Source organism: Scyliorhinus canicula, chromosome 3 (assembly GCF_902713615.1).
Source record: "Scyliorhinus canicula chromosome 3, sScyCan1.1, whole genome shotgun sequence".
In the NCBI taxonomy this organism is placed as follows: Eukaryota; Metazoa; Chordata; class Chondrichthyes; order Carcharhiniformes; family Scyliorhinidae; genus Scyliorhinus; species Scyliorhinus canicula.
Window position 1 is genome coordinate 225,218,160 of NC_052148.1, and position 19,258 is coordinate 225,237,417.

The window sequence follows — 19,258 nt, forward strand, 5'->3', positions numbered from 1 at the left end:
TAAGTGGATGCACATGGGTCTTAATGATAATGGCCTCGATCCCACCACCAGCATGGGGCCAGAGCATTGGAAACAGATCGGAGCCTGGTGCTGATCCCATTTTTCTCCCTAGCACCCGATTCTCTGCCACATTGAGAACCCCGCTACTGATGGTGAGCGGCGGAGAATTCTTTCCATGGTGTATATAGACTTGCAAAAAGTGTTTGATGAAGGGACACATAATAGGTTTGTCAGAAAAGTTGAACTAAAGGTGTAACAGCAACATGGATACAAGGTTTGACTGTAGCTCAGCCATCATCTCAATGAGTGATGGAGCAGGTTGAACGGCCTAAATGATATACACTTATTCCTATGCCAGGACCAAAATTACATTTCGTGTTGATTTAAAGCAGTTTCCACATCTAAATATGTAGTGTAAGTCCCAAAAACGGTTGAAATTGATTCAAGAGTCAAATAAGGTGAGAGATTGGGCAGCACGGTAGCACTGTGGATAGCAAAGTTGCTTCACAGCTCCAGGGTCCCAGGTTCGATTCCGGCTTGGGTCACTGTCTGTGCGGAGTCTGCACATCCTTCCCGTGTGTGCGTGGGTTTCCTCCGGGTGCTCCGGTTTCCTCCCACAATCCAAAGATGTGCAGGTTAGGTAGATTGGCCATGATAAATTGCCCTTAGTGTCCAAAATTACCCTTAGTGTTGGGTGGGGTTACTGGGTTGTGGGGATAGGGTGGAGGTGTTGACCTTGGGTAGGGTGCTCTTTCCAAGAGCCGGTGCAGACTCGATGGGCCGAATGGCCTCCTTCTGCACTGTACATTCTATGAAATTCTATATCCTGGAGACGTTAGCTTCACAATACTTGGAGTAGTCTCATATTATTTGGTTTGACTCATAGGAACAAAGGACTTAGGGGCACGAGTAGGCCATTTGATCCTTAGAGCCTGCTCTGTCATTCAATAAGATCATGACTGATCTGATTGCGATCTCAACCCCACTTTCACTTCTTCCCCCCCCACCACACCCCCCACCCCTCCCCCCCCACCCCCCCCCTCCCTCCCTCCCATTACCCTTGAATCCCTTGCCTATCAAAAATCTATCTAGCTCAGCCTTGAACAGATTCAATGACACAACCTCCACTACTTTCTGAGGAAGAGAATTTCCCACATTAACAATCCTCTGAGAGAAAATAGTTCTCCCCATCTCCTCTGATTCTTGAACTATGTGCCCTAGTTCTAGTCTCCCCCATAAGCAGCGACATCCTCCTGGTATCCATCCTACCAATTCCGCTCAGAATCTTATATGCTTCAATTAGATCATTGCTCATTATCCTAAACTCCAAAGCCCAACCCGTTCAACTTTCTTCATAAAGGCATTCATAAAATTCTAACGGGATTGGACAGGGTACATTCAGAAAGAATATTCCCGATGGTGGGGGAGCCCAGAACTAGGGGTCATAGTTTGAGGATAAGGAGTCAACCTTTTAGGACAGAGGTGAGGAGAAATATCTTCACCAAGAGAGTGGTAAATCTGTGGAATTTGCTACCACAGAAAGTATTGAGGCCAAAACTTTGTGTAATTTAAAGAAGAAATTAGACATAGCTCTTGGGGCTAAAGGGACCAAGGGATATGCTGGAAAGGCGAGATCAGGGTATTGAACTTGATGATCAACCATGATCACAATGAATGATGGAGCAGGCTCGAAGGGCTGAATGACCTCCTCCTGCTTCTATTTTCTATGTTTCTATAAGATGAGCCCTTTGTCTCAGGAAAGAGTTGAGTGAATCTTCTCTGAAATGCTTCTGACACAATTATATACTTTTTCAAATAAGGCAACAAGACTGTACAACAGTACTCCAGATGAGTAAAGCTTCACTACTTTTATATTCCATTTCACTTGCAATAAACACCATCATTACATTCCCCTTCCTAATCACTTACATTTTCCCCTTCCCAATAACTAACATTTTGTGATTTGTGTGTCAGGGTACCTAGATCTCTCTGTACCACTGACGTCTGCAATCTCCCTCCGTTTAAATAGTATACCGCTTTTCTATTCTTCCCGCCCAAGTGAACAAGTTCACATTTTTCCACATTATATATCACCTGCCAATGTTTTGCCCATTCACATAGCCTGCCCATATATCTTTTCAGGCTCTCTACCACCTCTTGCCAACTTACTTTGCCACCTATCACAGAGTCACCAGCAAGTTTAGCTACCATACATTCAGTCCTTTCATCCAAATCTTTGATATAGATTGTAAATAGTTGAGGCCCCAGCACTGATCCCTGTGGCACTCAATTGGTTACAGCTTGCCAACCAAAAAAGGACCCATTTATCCCGAAACACTGCTTTCTGCAAGTTAACTAATCCTTTATCCATGCTAAAGGTTATCCCCTGCGCTATCTTGTGAAGTAACTTTTGAGATGGCACATTATCAAATGCCTTTTGGTGCACCACATCTACACGTTTCCCTTTATCCACTTTGCTTATAGCCGCCTCAAAAAACTTTAATAACTTAGTAAGAAGTCTTACAACACCAGGTTAAAGTCCAACAAGCGTGTTTCGAATCACGGGCTTTCAGAGCACAGCTCCTTCCTCAGGTCAATCAACCTGTGCTCTGAAAGCTAGTGATTCGAAACACACCTATTGGACTTTAACCTGGTGTTGTAAGACTTCTTACTGTGCTCACCCCAGTCCATCGCCGACATCTCCACATCATGGCTACCATCTAATAACTTAGTTAGATATGATTTCTCTTTCACACAGCTATGTCATAAAACCGATCACATTATGATTTTCTAAGAGTCCTGCTATAACCTCCTTTTTAAAAAATAAGTTTAGAGTACCCAATTACTTTTATTTCCAATTAAGAGGCAATTTGGCGTGGCCAATCCAGCTACCCTGCACATCTCTGGGTTGTGGTGGCGAAACCCAGGCAAACACGGGGAGAATGTGCAAACTCCTCACGGACAGTGACCCAGGGCCAGGATGGAACCTGGGACATCGGAGCCATGAGGCAGCAGTGCTAACCACTGTGCCACTGTGCTGCCCTGCTATAACCTCCTTAATAATGATTTCAGCAATTTCTTATGATGAATGTTAGGCTAATTGGTCTGTATTTCCTGCATTCAGTCTTCCTCCATTCTTGAATAAAGGTGTTACATTTGCTATTTTCCAATATACTGGGACACTTCCAGAAACTAAGGAATTTTGGAAGATTATAACCAAGGCATTTAATATCCCTGCATCTACTTATTTTAAGATCCGAGGGTGCAGGCCATATCGACCTGGGGACTTGTCAGCCTTTAGATCCAATAGGTTTCCCAGCACCGTTTCCATGCTAATGGTAGTTATTTTAAGTTTCTCCCTCTCTTTTACCTTTTGATTTTCAATTATCTTTGGGAAATATTGTGAAGGCAGACACAAAATACCTGTTCAATGCCTCCATCATCTCCTTGTTTTCCATTATCCTGTCCTCAAACTCACTTTATAGAGGGCCAACACTAGTTTTAGTTACTCTTTCCCTGTATTACTTATGGGGCTGGTTTAGCACAGTGGGCTAAACAGCTGGCTTGCAATGCAGAACAATGCCAGCAGCGCGGGTTCAATTTCAGTACCTGCCTCCCCGAACAGGTGCCGGAATGTGGCGACTAGGGGCTTTTCACAGTGACTTCATTGAAGCCTAGTTGTCTTATGCGCAGGGATATATGTTTGCTGAAAGTTTTAAGCTGTTTTATTAAAATGCCTGCCAATGCATCTCAACTGTCCTGTCTTTTAACATAGCTTCCCAATTCATTTTTGATAGCTTTGCTGTCAAACCCTTATGATTACCCTTATTCAGATTTAAAACCCAGACGCGGTCTTAGACCCAGACTTCTCCCTTTCAAACCGAACATGAAATTCTATCTTGTCATGATCACTGTCGCCCAGAGGCTCTTTTACTATGAGGCTATTAATTAATCCTCTTTCATTGCTCATGACCAGGTCTAGAATATACTGCTCTAAGAAATTGTCCCAAATACACTTCATGAACTTATTTTTAAGGCTACTTTGGCAAATCTGATTTGCCCAATATGCATATAGATTAACAAGCACCATTTATTTCTTCTTGTATATTCTGTTCTACCCTGTAACTATGGAATTCTTATCTTTCATATTTCACATCTCTATCCAAACTAATACTATGGGCTAGATTTTGTGCCCCGCTGGAATCAGGAATCACGGTTGGGCGGAGAATCAAGCGTCTGGCCAAAATTGAGATTCATGCCGGTCAGCAAACTGACCACTATGCTCCAACCCATCGCAGGCGGCAGGATCGGGCATCACGACCGTGCGCCAGAAGGAGAATATCAATGGATCATTAGGACCTATTTCCATCCAGTTAGCGGGCCAGACACCAGAATATCCGGGCCTCTGTGATTCTCCGGTTCTCGGGGCTGGGAATCGTGTGGGTGGGGATTACTACAGGTATCACCAAACGTGAACCTGATATGGTGGACCTCGTGGTGGGCGCCTTAAGGGAGTTGCCCCCAAAGTACATTTGAGTGCCATCCTCCCCCATGTAATGCATGACCCGCCCACCCCTCCACTATCAGACACCCCCACTGCCCCCCCAGAGACACTCTAAAATGGGAAAACCCCAGGAATCCACTAACTAGGGAAACCCCTCCCCCCAGTAACCCCCTACCTAAAAGGATTCCCCGAGACCGCCTAACTAAAGTGACCCCCATGGAGACCTTCTAAATAGGGGGAACCCTTAACTAAAGAGACCACTCACAGGGATCCCCTAACTAGAGAGACGCCTACAGGGCCCTAATGAGAGGAACCTCCCCCCGGGGACCTCACAGAAAAAGACCCCTGTGTGGAAGCTAGAGAGCCATCCAGACAGGGGCAGTAAAAAATATTACAGCTGTAACACTGTCTTTAAACCCCTCAGGTCCATTAACTGCAAGCCATTCATTAATTTCTTGTAGTGAGCTGTGATTGACAGCTTCCACAAACCATACTTCAAGTCTAGGTACTGAAACCACAATGCTTACAAACAGCAACCATATCAGAGAGAGTTAAGTGCTATCAATTTCCAGCTCAGCACTTAAAAATCACTGAAGCATGAAGGGGCATCATTGGAATTCACTTAACTCTCTTTAAAAATGGTGGCCCAGTAGCTGGATTACTTTGGGAATCCCTCATATTCCTCACGATGCATAAATTTGCATGGCGAGGGATACTGGATTGATTTGTGTGGAGAACATAGTCTCCCAAGTGGAGAATCTTGACCTATATCTTGCTCTTTTGAGCTGAGATCACCGTTACTACTGTTCTAATCACATCCTTAATTGACAGAGCTACCCCACCACCTTTTCCCAGCTCACTATCTTAGGAAATTCTAAATACCCTTCAATATTCAGGTCCCAGTATTGGTCACCGTGCAACCATGTTTCTGCGATACGTGTGTAACAATTCATTCATTTTGTTACAAATGCTGTGCGCATTCAGAAAAAGAGGGTGGAATGCTCCCGTCTGGGACTAAGTCCCGTGGCAGAGGCAGGGGGCGGGATTGCTGAGTGTTTCCCACTGCAGAGGCGGATAGGAAACCACATCATATCTTCTGAGCCCAACCTCATTAATTATGCTCCAAATGTTTTGTGTATATTCTGTGGCAGAACAGGCCTGATGGTGTGTAGTCCACTGTCGTACCCAGGTGCCGTACTAAAAAGGCATCCAACATCACTGACCCACGATTGAAGAAAGAAGATAGACCGCCTGTAAAAGAAGATGGATCTCCAGGAATACTCTGAGGTTGGAAGGTGGAACTCCTCAATCCGACTGAATCTGGAAGGTGCACCTGTAGATGCCACCCCCCCCCCCCCCACCCCCCACCCACTGCTGCGGTGTGCTGGGGTCCAGAGTTGTTGACTGCCTCCATCCTGAACTCCAGTGGTAGCCCCAGGTGAGTCCCAACAGCTGCACGCCACGTTATTCCAGATGGTATTTTGCGCTGGCGTGTTTTCCCGCTGGTGTCGCGGCGAATGGGGCTTGCGCAGAAGATTCCCATTGGGCCTACATCTGCATCCCATAGGGAGGATGCAGATCAGTTTCCCGCTGGCCTCCAGCCCCTGTGGTGGGCTCCAGCAGAAGATACCGCGGGAAATACGCGCCGGCGTGAAAATAATTTTCGCCCTGCCGCCAAATTCTCCCCGTACAGCCACCATTGACCCCCATAGGACCATGGGAGAAATCCACCACTCCACCTGTCTTTATACCATTTCCGCAACCTCTGGCCACATCTGCTGGTGTACTCTCTGTCCTTTCCCCTGCCTCTTCCCTGACTCCACAATGATAACTTTATAAACCGATAACTTCATAAAGACAGTGGGATCATTGCCAAATTTGCAAGCATTTGAAATGCAATTAATTGTTGGCTGGGCTTTGGGAATGTGGGTCATTAGTTGGGTGCTGAGCAATGGGAGGGATGTTTGCAAACAAATCACTGCGGGTGCTGGAGTCTGAAACAAAAGCAGGAAATGCTGGACAATCTCAGCGGGTCTGACAGTATCTGTGGAGAGAAAAGGGAGCTAATGTTTGGAGTCTGGATGACTCTTTGTCAAAGCTGGAATGAATTGTTTGAGCCGGGCAGTCTGGGTGGAGACACCGCCTGGTTCACCAGCCTGGGCTCCAGTATGAGCCAGTCCCTGAAGATGAAATCTATCTTCCCGCAACAATAGTCGCCTAAAACACAGTTTACCAATGACACGATCCGCTCTCACCTTTCACAAAGCGGATCCTCCTGACCACAGCGGGGAGACTCCTGTTCAGACCCAGGATCCGGTCCAGGTGGAAAGCAAAAACCTCGCTGATATCCCCGGGTCTCTTCACCAGCCCGCACGGCTGTCTGCAGCCCTGAACCTGGCTCAAACCCCCGGGGGCGGAGGCTCTCCCCTCACTCGGGTGTTCGCTGCCAATCCCTTCAAACAACAGCAGAGGCCGGTGTCCGGGCCGGCCCACCTTGTGGATGCGGGAGATGCTGCAATCGGCCAGGAGGCGCATGGCAGAGATGTCCTGCTTGGAGAACCAAAGGGGGGCACTCTGGCTGTAAATCCTAATGTTACTGCCAGAGGCGCTGGATGGCCAGCCCGCTGCACCCGGAGAGTCTCCCCAGCTCCCTCTCCCCTCCCTGGTGTGGGTGGGCATCCCTGTGCTCAGTCCCTGGTCACCCTGCCAACCCCACCCCAGCACAGGAGCCGCCTGCTCATCCTCACTGTCCTGCACAGCCTGTTTCGCGGAGCGCTTCTTCCTGACCTTCGGCCTCACCGTCCCCCTGATGTTGGCCGGCTTTCTCCTCTTTGACCTGATGGTGATGTACACCACGTTGGGGTTGAGGGTGGACTCCTCTTGCTGATGTCCCCCCGCTGGGAGGCTGCTGTGGAGCAGCCTGAGAGTCTGGCCGTCTCCCTCGTCCCCATGTTCACCAGGCTGGTCCTGGGGTAACACATCGCCCCGCATCACAACGAAAGATGCATAAAGCAGACAGGCTGTGGCGATCAGCAAGTTCCTCTTGGTCCGGGGGCGCCTCCCACTCACCATCCAGGCGCAGAGGGCGAACAGAAAGAAGCGGAGTTTGCCGGGTCTCGGACAAGTCATCCTTGCGGTGATCCAACATGATGGACTGGGATGAAGGTGGCAGCCGAGGTTTCCACGGGCCGGAGAGGGGACATGACTCCCAAAGACGATCCGCCTTTCACCTCGCGACCTGGCAGATATGGAAATCGGGACACCCAGACTGGGCTGAGTCCCTGTGTAACAGCAAGTTGAAGGGAATGAATGGAGACAACTCTACCAACTGGTCTCAGAGCAATGTGTGTGTGAGAGAGAGCGAGGGAGACATACACAGGAGCCGGGCAGTAACTACACAGCGCTAATTCAACAGAGATATTTGTATCAACATTTAGAGGGAGGGAGGGGTAGGTCAAACTCCCTTTTCACATATCAATTTGTATTCTGGATTATAGGCACCCTTTCTGAGTGAAACATGTAGCAGAGAATTGTGCACCTTTCTAATTTTGCTCATTATGTTTTTTCTAATTGTACTCATTTTTTTTGTTCCAGACTGGACTCCTTTTCTGCGGGATGACTTATTCCACTGGAAGGGTCAAATGGACTGGGAACGTTCTGTTTCTCTGTCTGCATAATGCAGCCTGACAGACCTGCAGAGTTTATCCAGCATTGTTGTGTTTTTATTTCACTGTCTTGTTGCTCTTCTGGCAGCCGCTGGCCCGCACGTGTGCCACAGGTCATTTCAACACAGATTGTGAATTTTAAACAACACTCCCGAATCCTGATCGATTTCCTTTCTCATGCGAAAGCTTCAATTGTCAGGTGTCTGTAAACACAGGACAGCTCCAACTCCGAACAGTTCTCCTCGCTGAGAAAATTAACATGTTTTAATAGTCAAGAGCAGTTCAGCGGTGGATACTGATGAGACTGTAGTGTTATTTATTTTAGGGGTGGAAGAACAGTCCAGTTGCAACTGTTCGCCAAATGGCCCCTTGTTGCAGCATTAGCTGAACTGACAAACATGCAGTGAGCGGGAAACGACAGTAAGATCATTGACTTCATGGGATGAGTTGTTGACCCTACAGTAAGTAGTTGGGCAACATCACCCAGGCCAATTAACATCACTGATCTTTTGAGCAATGAGGGGTAATTGATTTTCCTGAGAAATTATAAATAACAGAACGGGTCATAGATAATCCACAGGCAACTGAAATGCAATTAATAAAGATGTTTTTTTATAAAAAGATGAATAATATTTGATGCACACCATGCACAGACCTTAATATCCACCGTTCTACAAGATTTATTTCTGAAATAAAATTGCTGACCTTGGTCCATTTTGAAAATATTTTCAAAACATGTACACATGTACATAGATACATGGAAGATAGGAGCAGGAGGAGGCCTTTTGGCCCATCGAGCCTGCTCCGCCATTCATCACGATCATGGCTGATCATCCAACTCAATAGCCTAATCCTGCTTTCTCCCCATAACCTTTGATCCCATTCTCCCCAAGTGCTATATCCAGCTGCCTCTTGAATATATTCAAAGTTTTAGCATCAACTACTTCCTGAGGTAATGAATTCCACAGGCTCACCACTCTGTATGAAGAAGTGTTTCCTTATCTCTGTCTGAAATGGTTTATCCTGAATCCTCAGGCTGTAACCCCTGGTTCTGGACACCTCCAGTAACAGCCTCCCCGAACAGGTGCCGGAATGTAGTGACTAGGGGCTTTTCACAGTAACTTCATTTGAAGCCTACTCGTGACAATAAGCGATTTTCATTTCATTTCATTTTTCATTGGTAACATCTTCCCTGCATCTAGTCCTGTTAGAATTTTATAAGTTTCTATGAGATCCCCCCTCATTCTTCTGAACTCCAGCTCGAACAATAGTTTAAATTTAATAATCGAACCATAGAGGTTCAGCGAAGTCATCATCATATTTAAGCTGTCTCTTTGCCAGAAGGAGAGAAAAATAAATGAACCAAAAAGGGGAGCAGGGGCTATGGAAAGAAGGCGGGAGAATGGGGATGAGGGACATATCAGCCATAATCAAATGGCGGAGCAGACTCGACGGGCTGAATTACCTAATTCTGTTCTTATGTCTTATAGTCTTATGGTCTCAAAAGAACTTTAAATATCTGGGAATGTCATAAATAGACGTTATAGTTATAATAGTTCTTAATCTTGATTAAATGCAAAAGATTGTGAGTTTTATTTATATTGCCCTTATCAAGTCTCTCTGTATAAACATAGTGTGCACATGACCATTCTGTTAAACTTTCCAAAAGTGGGTCACAATTCTACAGGCCACATAATCCTCGGTGCATAAATTTGTATTCATAAGACCATAAGACATAGGAGCAGAATTAGGCCACTCGGCCCATCGCATCTGCTCCGTCTTTCAATCATGGTTGATATGTTTCTCATCCCCATTCTCCTGCCTTCTCCCCATTACCCCTGATCCCCTTATTAATCAAGAACCTAACTATCTCTGTCCTAAAGACACTTAGTGATAAGGCCTCCACAGCTTTCTGCGGCAAAGCGTTCCACAGATTCACCAGCCTCTGGCTGAAGATATTTCTCCTCATCTCTGTTTTAAACGATCGTCCCTTCAGCCTGAGGCTGTGCCCTCAGGTTCTAGTTTATCCTACTCGTAGAAACATTCTCTCCATGTCCACTCAATCTAGGCCTCCAGTATCCTGTAAGTTTCAATAAGATCCTCCCTCATCCTTGTAAACTCCAACGAGTACAGACCCAGAGCCCTCAACCTTTCCTCTGGTAAATTGACTTCCCTTCAACATTTCTCAACATATAACCTGTATCTCTGGAGCAGGTTTGTATCACATTTCCTTTTGGAGACGTGGTTTAAACAGTAGGCATTTTCCCCTAACATGAGAATCTAGAACTAGTTTTCAAAATGAAGGGTCCTCAGTTTGAGAGGGATATGAGGAATTTCTTCTCTCAGAGGGTCGTTAATCTCTGGAATTATCTACCCCAGAAAGCAGTGGAGGCTGGATCATTGAACATATTCAAGGCTCAGTTGGACTGATGTCTGACCGACAAGAGAGGCAAGGGTTATGGGCTGCTCCCCCATAACCCTTGCCTCTCTTGTCTGCACTCAGGCAGGAGTGCAGAGTTAAGGCCACAATCAGAATGCCTTGATTTTATTGACTGACCGAGCAGGCTCGAAGGGGCAAATAGCCTGCTCCTCTTTAAAACACATAGTTCAACAGTTACCAATTCATATTTTGCATTATTTCAGTTTGCTCTCACAAATGACCCTGCCTGTCGTGTGTAGAAAGGGATAATCTATTTGACATATAGAAAATAGTTTCAAATGAGAAGCGTTGAAACCTCAAAAGTATTGTGGAAGAGCAATAAATGCATGTTCACAAATTCATAGAGATTATTTTTTGCGGAATAATTAAATTTCCTATGCCATTAAGGAAGACGAACATATCCAAGATATATTTTAAAATGTCTTTATTTGAACATCTTACTGATTTTATTTTAGGACGATTCCTGAGCAAGATACGTCTTCCTCGTACTTCTTGGTTCGTTTAAAGACACCTGCCAATAATTCTTGCAATCCAGCCGCCACTGACAAGAGTTAAAATTACTGTAGCAATTTTACCCGGAATATTAAGAGTTACTTTGGCACTAAGACTTATGTGACGATAAATTGGGGAAGATTATTGTTTTTAAAAATCAGCCGCAGCATTGCGTTAAACTGCAGTGAAATAAACAGAAAAGAGAGGTAAATAATTCTTATCCTATTTTAATTTGATGGACAGAGTGACCTCCGTTCTGCCGATGGCAGCGGAGTTTTTTGCTGTCCCCCACCCAACTCCTTCGCCGTGGATCTGGAGAATGATTGAGAGTTTCTCCTCAGGCTCATCCTCTAACACCCCCCACCCCCGCCCTACTACATTACCCCGCTTCAGTTTCACAAGATTAATCATTTTCCTTTCAGTATATAACTTCGCTCTTCCTCCTCCGCAGAGGGTCGAGGCTTCTCACGGGGAACAGCTTCAGATGGAGCTGGTAGTGGTGGAGACTCTGTATCCAGTAGCGCATGAACCGCCCCATGTACCTCATCAGCTAAATAGCAACTTACAGTGGCACCTACAGCATTGACAAGGTCATCTCAAGGCTGAGCGCGCATTGAGAATTTAATTTATATGATCTAATATACATATGGTATATATATACACCAAATAAAATACGTGTTCTCCTGGGGGTTAATTTTGGAAGTTAATATCGAAAATAATAAGTAAATAATTTAAATGTAAAAGTGATGAGCATCTCCCCGGCGGGGAATTGAACCCCGGTCTCCCGCGTGACAGGCGGGGATACTAACCACTATACTACCGAGGAGCTCTGAATGCCAGCGCCACCAGTACTCTATTTAAATGACATCCAGTCAGTTGTGTCATCGCGTTCCATTCAATTTTAGTTTTCTGGTTGAGCGCCACATCATTTCTTTCCATTCCTCCTGCAACGTAGAGTTTCTTGAACAGATCACGTGTTTTCTGAAGTGGCTTCTTTCATAGACAGGGCCGGTTAACTCATCAGATTCTCCTGAGAGCCCAGCTCATGTTGACTTCATCAACATGGAAAAGTTAGCACCAATTGGGCACTGCTGTGTATTGAGCCAGTTATGGCACGCCATAGGAACAAGAGTAGGTTATTGCATGTTCTGATCTTAAAACTGATCTCACCCCCTTCACATCAATTTCAGTTTTTAAATATTTTAATCAGTCTAGCCTCAACAATGTTTCATGGTGGACAGATCCAGATTTCCACTCTTTTCACAAAGAGCTTCATGGCATCACTTCAGAGTCACTCCAATGAAATAAATAGTTCACTCCACTCTATTAAATCCCTATTAAATTCTTTAAACATCTTAAACCCACCTCAATTAGGACACGGCTTAATATTCGATATTCAAGGGAATACAAGCCATAATTAAGCCTTTTAGTCCCAGGATCGTTCTGGAATGTTTGCACCGCGTCACCTCCAAGACCAATCCTTCCTGAAGTATGGTGCATAGAACTAAACACAGTAGACAGTACAGAGTGGAATGAGTGCACGAGGTTGATGGATTTTAGGGTAATAATGGAATTAAGGGATATGGGGTTAGTAGGAAGGTGGAGCTGAGGTAAATGATTAACTACAGTCTTGTTGAATGGCAGAGTAGACTTGAAGGGCCAATAGCCTGTTCATGTTGCTATTTCATACATTCAGTAATCCAGATGTGATCTAACCAGAGCTCTCTATGTAGCATAGATGAAGATAATTGGGCCGAGGACTTTACCCCAAGGTAATTCATAGATGTGCAGGTTAGGTGGATTAGCCAAGATCAATATGCGGGGTTATGAATATACAGCAGGGGAATGACCTAGGTAGAGTCTTCTTTTGGAGGGTCGATGCAGACTCGATGCACTGTAAGGATTCTATGTGCTGCGGCTGAGATGATTATTTGCTAACAGCCATAACCATGTTCCTTTGTGTTATATTACTTCAACCAATGAAGAGTTTTCCCCTTGATTCACATTGACTTCAATTTTCCAGGGCTCCTTAATGCCAGACTCGGTCAAATTCTGCCATCAAGGGCAGTCACACTCACCTCACTTCTGGAGTTCAGCCCCTAATGTCCTTGTTTGGATCAAGGTTGTCATGGAGTCAGGAGCTAAGTGGCCCTGGCGCAACTCAAACTGAGCACCAGTGAAATACAAACCAAATAATGTGGATGCTCGAAATCTGGAATAAAAACAGAAAGTGCTTGAAAATCTCAGCAGGTTTGGCAGCATAGGTGAAGAGAGAAACAAAGTTAATATTTCAGGTCAAACATGACTCATCTTTGGCCCCGAGTTAAAGGCTAGTAGAAGTCATTGGGAATGTGGATTTGGGGTTATAATCAGATCAGTCATGATCTTATTGAATAGCGGAGCATGTTGGCGGTGTTGAAAAGCCCACTCCTGCTCCTAATTTCTTAAGTTCATATGTAGCCTAAGGGAGTGAAGATCTTAGTCTCTTAGTAGAGGCCTGACCAGGAGTAAAAAAGTAACAGTTTTGCTAGAAACAAGGACACCAAAGATGAATACAAGGTTGTGATTAGTAGATTGGTATCGGCAAATATTTCATGGCGGTTAGAGGGTCAAAGGCCAGACAAGTTAAACTGACAGGTCTGTAGTTGCTGGAATTATTCTTGCACCACTTTTCCAACAAGTGTGTAACATCACAGGTGTAACATTTAGGAGCAGTACAGTGGCACAGCGGTTAGCACAGTGCCAGAGACCCAGGTTCAATTCCGGCCTTGGTGACTTCTGTGTGTCATTTGCACATTTTCCCATGTCTGTTTGAATTTCCTCCGAGTGCTCCAGTTTCCTCCCACAGTCCAAAGGTGTGCCGGTTAGGTGGATTGGCTAAAGTGCCTCTTAGTGTCCAAAAAAGATGTGTAGGTTAGGTTAAGGGGTTATTAGGATAGGGCGGGGGAGCTCGCTGGGTGGTGTGCTCTTTCAAAGGGTTGGTATAGACACAATGGGCTGAATGGCCACCTTCTGCACTGTAGGGATTCAATGGTTCTATGATTAACAATTCTTCAGTAATCTGGCACCATTGAAAATTATGCACCGTGCTTCCACAATTAACACCCTTGCTTCCTTCAGTATCCTCAGATGTATTTCATGCTGGTGACATATGAACGTTCTGGGCAGCCAACCTTTCTAGTACCTTCGAGTTATCAATTTTTAGGACATCCAGAATCTCAACTACTCCTTATTCTCTATGACTTTGGAAGCATGTTCATCTGTGGTACAAACAGATGTAGTGTACTAATTTAACACTACAACCATGCCCTCTGCCTCCATGCCTAGATTCCCTTTCTAGCCCCTAACTCTTCCTTTTACTATCCTTTTACTATTTACATGCCAATGGAAGACTTTTGGATTGCCTTTTGTGTTATTGGCCTGCCTCTTCTCATACATGTTGTTTGCTTCTCTTGCTACTTTATTCACTTCCACTCTCTTATATTCATCGTGATTCTCACTTGTAATGATAATCTGGCATACACATCCTTTTCCTGTTTCATTTTATTTATTTCATCATCTGACGACCTCTGGCTTAGTTTGTTCTTCCTTGTGGGAATGTACCTCAACTGTACCTGCAATATTTCCTTTTTCATGGCAGCCCATTGTTCCTTTACAATTTTGTCTGCCAGTCTTTGATTTGAATTTAGTTGGGTTAGATCCTTTTTGATTCCACTGTAAATGGCCCTCCCCCAATTAAAGGTCGCTCCTTCTGTATTTCCATAGCTAACCTGAATCAAAGCCCCCTAAATGCTCCCCTGCTGTCACTTGATCCAATTAACCCACCTCATTTCCTCGTACAAGATTCAGCAATGGTTCCTTATTAGGTTGGAAGCATATGATCCAGACAATTCTCCTGTACACACTTCAGAAACTCTTCCCCCACTCTGCTATTACTACACCCAGTCAAGGATGTTATTAGATTATTTAATCGTTAGCATAATTAAACCTTCCGAAGTCTCCCATTCCTCATGACACATGAGGCAGACAAAGCATTTTTGTTTGCTTCCATGGAACTGGTCGCCAGCCTATCACCAGAGGTGACAGCTCAATGGATTCCACTCTGCATTAAGCAGCTCTGACTAGCATTTTCTTTCTTCTTATTTTATTTTATTTTCTTTTCATGTACTTAATAATCAGTTTGGGCTGCTCGCAGAAAAATACTTTTCACTGTACCTCGGTACACGTGACAATAAACAAATCCAATCCGATCTCTCGAACTCTTGCTGCTTGCAATAAGTGTATTGGAAGGATTTACAGATTGGGAACCTGGCCTGTGGCCATCAAGTCCTCGAGCTGGGCTCAAACCTGAAGAATCTGGTTCAGGGGCAAGGGTGCTAGCTATACATAGCCCAACAAGACGTGCTCATTGTAACTATAATTTGGTTTTCACATCTCTGTAATTTATTTGCAATTCTGTTCCTCTAGTTGGTGCTAGTTCCTGCTGGTTGATGGCCTACAGAAGACACACAATTATTTCTTAACTCTAACCAAATAGATTCTGTCCTTGACTCCAGGTGGGTTGTGGGGCCATTGGTCTCAGCGTTCCCCATTGCGGGAAGAAGTGCCCAACGGATACGACCAGCTTTCTGAATGACAGCCATCCCACGCATGCGTGCCTCCTCAGTAGTGTGGAGGCCCGGAGCCCAGCAAGGCTGACCGCCTTCTCCTGACATCAGTGTGCTGACCCAGGAGCAGATTATTTTAAAATAATCGATGGCATGTTCTAACTAGTAGTGGCAGCAGAGAGCAGGTCACACGCCCCATACACTGACAGCAGGTGCACTGGGCATGAGAGAGATTCCTCCACTTTGTAGCTGCCAGCTGCTGGTGTGAGCTCCAGGGCATCTGGTGAACAATCCATGAAGAAGAAGTGGAGAACAGGAATAAAGCAGCATAAAGATGATTTCTTGAGGTATGGGTTTATTATTTGTGCTACTGTAAATGAGGATGAAAAGTTCATGTGTGTTATCTGCAGGGAAGTACTGGCAAATGAAAGATTAAAACCCTCAAAACCTCATAAGCATGGTGAGTTTGAAGACAAACTTCTTGATTTTTTTGAATGGATGTAGTGAGATCTTAAATCATCAACTGAAATCCTTAGCAGAAATGTAAAATTGAATGACAAAGCAAATAAGATCGTGAGGACCAAGCAGGCTCGCCTATCACATTAAAAGTAAGCAAAAATGGTGGGGGGCGAAGTTTGGGCGTCGTGGGTCACGAAGGTCAGCCAGTGTGGATCCCAAATGATGACTAGTTGGTAAAAATGGGTCCCGGGCAAAAAAGTTTGAAAAACACTGCTTATCTCCAGCAGTGTAATATTCTCTTTCACAATAATGCTCCCTGTCCTCCCTTCTTACCTTATCTATCTCATAAGACTGGTCATAACAGAAGCTGGCAATTCAGCCTGCCATGTCTGTGCCAACTCTCCTCCTTAACGAAAGTAAAATAAATTAGTTTAAAGTTACATGTACTCTGAAGGAAGAAAATAAAAACAGTTGCATTGGCCGGGAATCGAACCCGGGCCTCCCGCGTGGCAGGCGAGAATTCTACCACTGAACCACCAATGCATACAGGCAATCGGCAGAAAGGAGATAGTGGACACTGGCTGTCGGACTCTGTGAGAGCGGAACGAACCGTCCCGCCCCGCCCCGCCCCGCCCCGCGGGAAGGGGGCCGAGCCTCACAGCTCCGAGCGCGGCTCTCGGCCCGGACTCCCGCTGAGTGACAGACTCTCCCGCCCGAGGATCTGCCGACTGGGAATATTTGAGGGCTCCTTCCTGGAGGTGGAACCATTCATCACGTGAACGCCGAACAGCTGGCCGGAGGAAAAGAGTGAGTCTCAGCGAGTGGGCAATGTCCAGGGGAGGGGGCATGGGATGGATGGGATGGGGGAATCTGCGGGGTGGGGATCTGGAGGGGGTGGGATCTGGGGGGGGAATGAGTGGGGGGAATCTTGGGGGGGGATGGGGGGAATCTGGGGGGGGGGATGGGGGGAATCTGGGGATGGGGGGAATCTTGGCGGGGGGGAATCTTGGCGGGGGGGATGGGGGGAATCTGGGGGGGATGGGGGGAATCTGGGGGGGATGGGGTAATCTGGGGGGGGGATGGGTAATCTGGGGGGGGGATGGGGTAATCTGGGGGGGGGATGGGGTAATCTGGGGGGGGGATGGGGGGAATCTGCGGGGTGGGGATCTGGGGTGGGTGGGTGGGGAATCTGCGGGGTGGGGATCTGGGGGGTGGGGATCTGGGGGGGGGGGGGGGGGGGTGGGGACCTGGGGGGGGAATGGGGGAATCTGCGGGGGGGGGGAATCTGGGAGTGGGGGGAATCTGGTGGGCAATGGGGGGATCTGAGGGGGGATATTGAGGGGTGGACTGATGGGATGTTGAGGGGGGTATATTGAGGGGGGATGTTGAGGGGTGGACTGAGGGGGATGTTGAGGGGGGTATATTGAGGGGGGATGTTGAGGGGTGGACTGAGGGGGATGTTGAGGGGTGGACTGAGAGGGAGATGTTGAGGGGTGGACTGAGGGAGAGATGTTAAGGGGGGGACTGAGGGATATGTCAAGGGGAGGACTGAGGAGGAGATGTTGAGGGGGGATTGGGCCCTATATTGAGGAATGCCTTTTATTTGCTGGGCATAGTGGGGGATTTCACAAGATTACTCCCGCCATTGTATATCCTCCTCACCCCCTTGCTGTTGTATATGTGTAAACTGCACAGTAACTTCAGCTGAGGGACAAATTGCAAGGTTTAAATCTGGAGATCCAAAGATTGCTGTCTGAATTGTTCTGCTTACCCACGGGCTTCATGATGCTAATTTGATGCATGTCTCATCATTGAAATTCATTGAATGAAGTTTGTGGATTTGTATGGTAGTAGATACGAACCAAAGTTGCCACAGAGTCGAGTCTTGTCATTTCAAGTCTTAGTACCTTTTTAATGTTGTGATAAGTGTTCATTACTGATAATCAACTTCTGGCACTGAAATTAATTATTACAAATGTGGAGTCTCAATCGTTCAGGTATGAACTGTCAGATTTTTAAAATATAATTTAAACTTTTAGTTTAACTTTTTCCTAATCCAATCTTCCTTACTCTCTCATTGTTTCTCATTCTGTACCTGATTCGGCATTGAATTCACCCATATACTTGCTTCTTAGTTTTGGGATTATTTATTTCACAGCCCTTTACTCTTAACGGTGAAGGGGATTCATTTCTTTGCCCTATTCAGTCAGGCCCCAGGTGTTCTGTTTTCCTCAAACTTTCAACAACTTGCTGCACAAAGAACCCAAATCATAAATGCGAAAAAGGAACATAATTAATGGCGGATTCCTTTGACTACCTTGTTGCAACAAAATCTGACATTGTTAAATATAAATAACTTCTTTAGCCGTGAACAAATGTGATTTTTAAAATATCTCTCACTTGGCCCTACTCACTCATGCCAATAATTTAAATATCTCCAACTTAAAGTTTGTATCTTCATATTTATGTAGGACCGCCCCCCCCCCCCCCCCCCGAGATCGCGCGCGATGCAGATCAACGCCATCTGCTCGCTCCCATGGCCGTCCATGAGGCCCCCTTCCCCCGCTGATTGATCGCCCCACCCCCATTGACAGCCGATATGTTGTTAGAACCACGCCGTGGGGAAGTCGGACAGTTTTACACGGAGAATCGCGGGGAGGGGGCCTCTGTCCATGGCCCCCTAGCCGTGCCGCGAAGGTCGTGCGCGAGCGATTCCCGGTCAGCGCTTCAGCGGTGCCGGGAGCGCGGCTGCGGAGAATCCAGCCCATGATCCGCCAACAACTCAACATTGCTCTGTTTTCTTGTGCATCCCCCACCCCCTTCACCTTATCATTGGTGGCCATGCCTTCAACTGTCTATGCATCTAGTGTCCGGAATTCCCCCTTTTCCCAAGCTCCATCCAGTCTCTCCATCTCCCTCTTCCTCTTTAAAACCCTCCTCAAAACCCACTGTCTTGATTGACCAAGCTTTGAGTTGCCCATCTAATACCTTCTGTTCAGACAAAATGTCATTGACCTAAAACATTGGGCGCGATTCTCCGAAATGGAGACTGTGTTCGCGCCGTCGTGAATGCTGTTGCATTTCATGACGG

At 46.1% G+C, this 19,258-nt stretch overlaps 2 protein-coding genes and 2 non-coding genes across 4 annotated transcripts in view; 1 reads left to right on the forward strand and 3 right to left on the reverse strand.

Moving 5' to 3' along the window:
• Positions 1–7,898, reverse strand: part of gask1b (golgi associated kinase 1B) — a 68,389-nt gene extending 60,491 nt beyond the window's left edge. Inside the window, exon 1 of the mRNA XM_038792302.1 lies at positions 6,760–7,898. Coding sequence (XP_038648230.1) covers positions 6,760–7,633 — 874 coding nt within the window. The 5' untranslated portion in view covers positions 7,634–7,898. The remainder of the gene's footprint in view (positions 1–6,759) is intronic.
• A 3,957-nt stretch (positions 7,899–11,855) lies between these two features.
• trnad-guc lies at positions 11,856–11,927 on the reverse strand. The gene has a single exon. It is a non-coding gene; the product is annotated as a tRNA-Asp (tRNA).
• A 4,712-nt stretch (positions 11,928–16,639) lies between these two features.
• Positions 16,640–16,710, reverse strand: trnag-gcc. Its single transcript has one exon. It is a non-coding gene; the product is annotated as a tRNA-Gly (tRNA).
• Positions 16,711–16,800: 90 nt separating this feature from the next.
• LOC119963324 (transmembrane protein 144-like) overlaps positions 16,801–19,258 on the forward strand; it is a 115,939-nt gene continuing 113,481 nt past the window's right edge. Inside the window, exon 1 of the mRNA XM_038792303.1 lies at positions 16,801–16,974. The gene's annotated coding sequence lies outside the window, so the exon portion shown is untranslated. The remainder of the gene's footprint in view (positions 16,975–19,258) is intronic.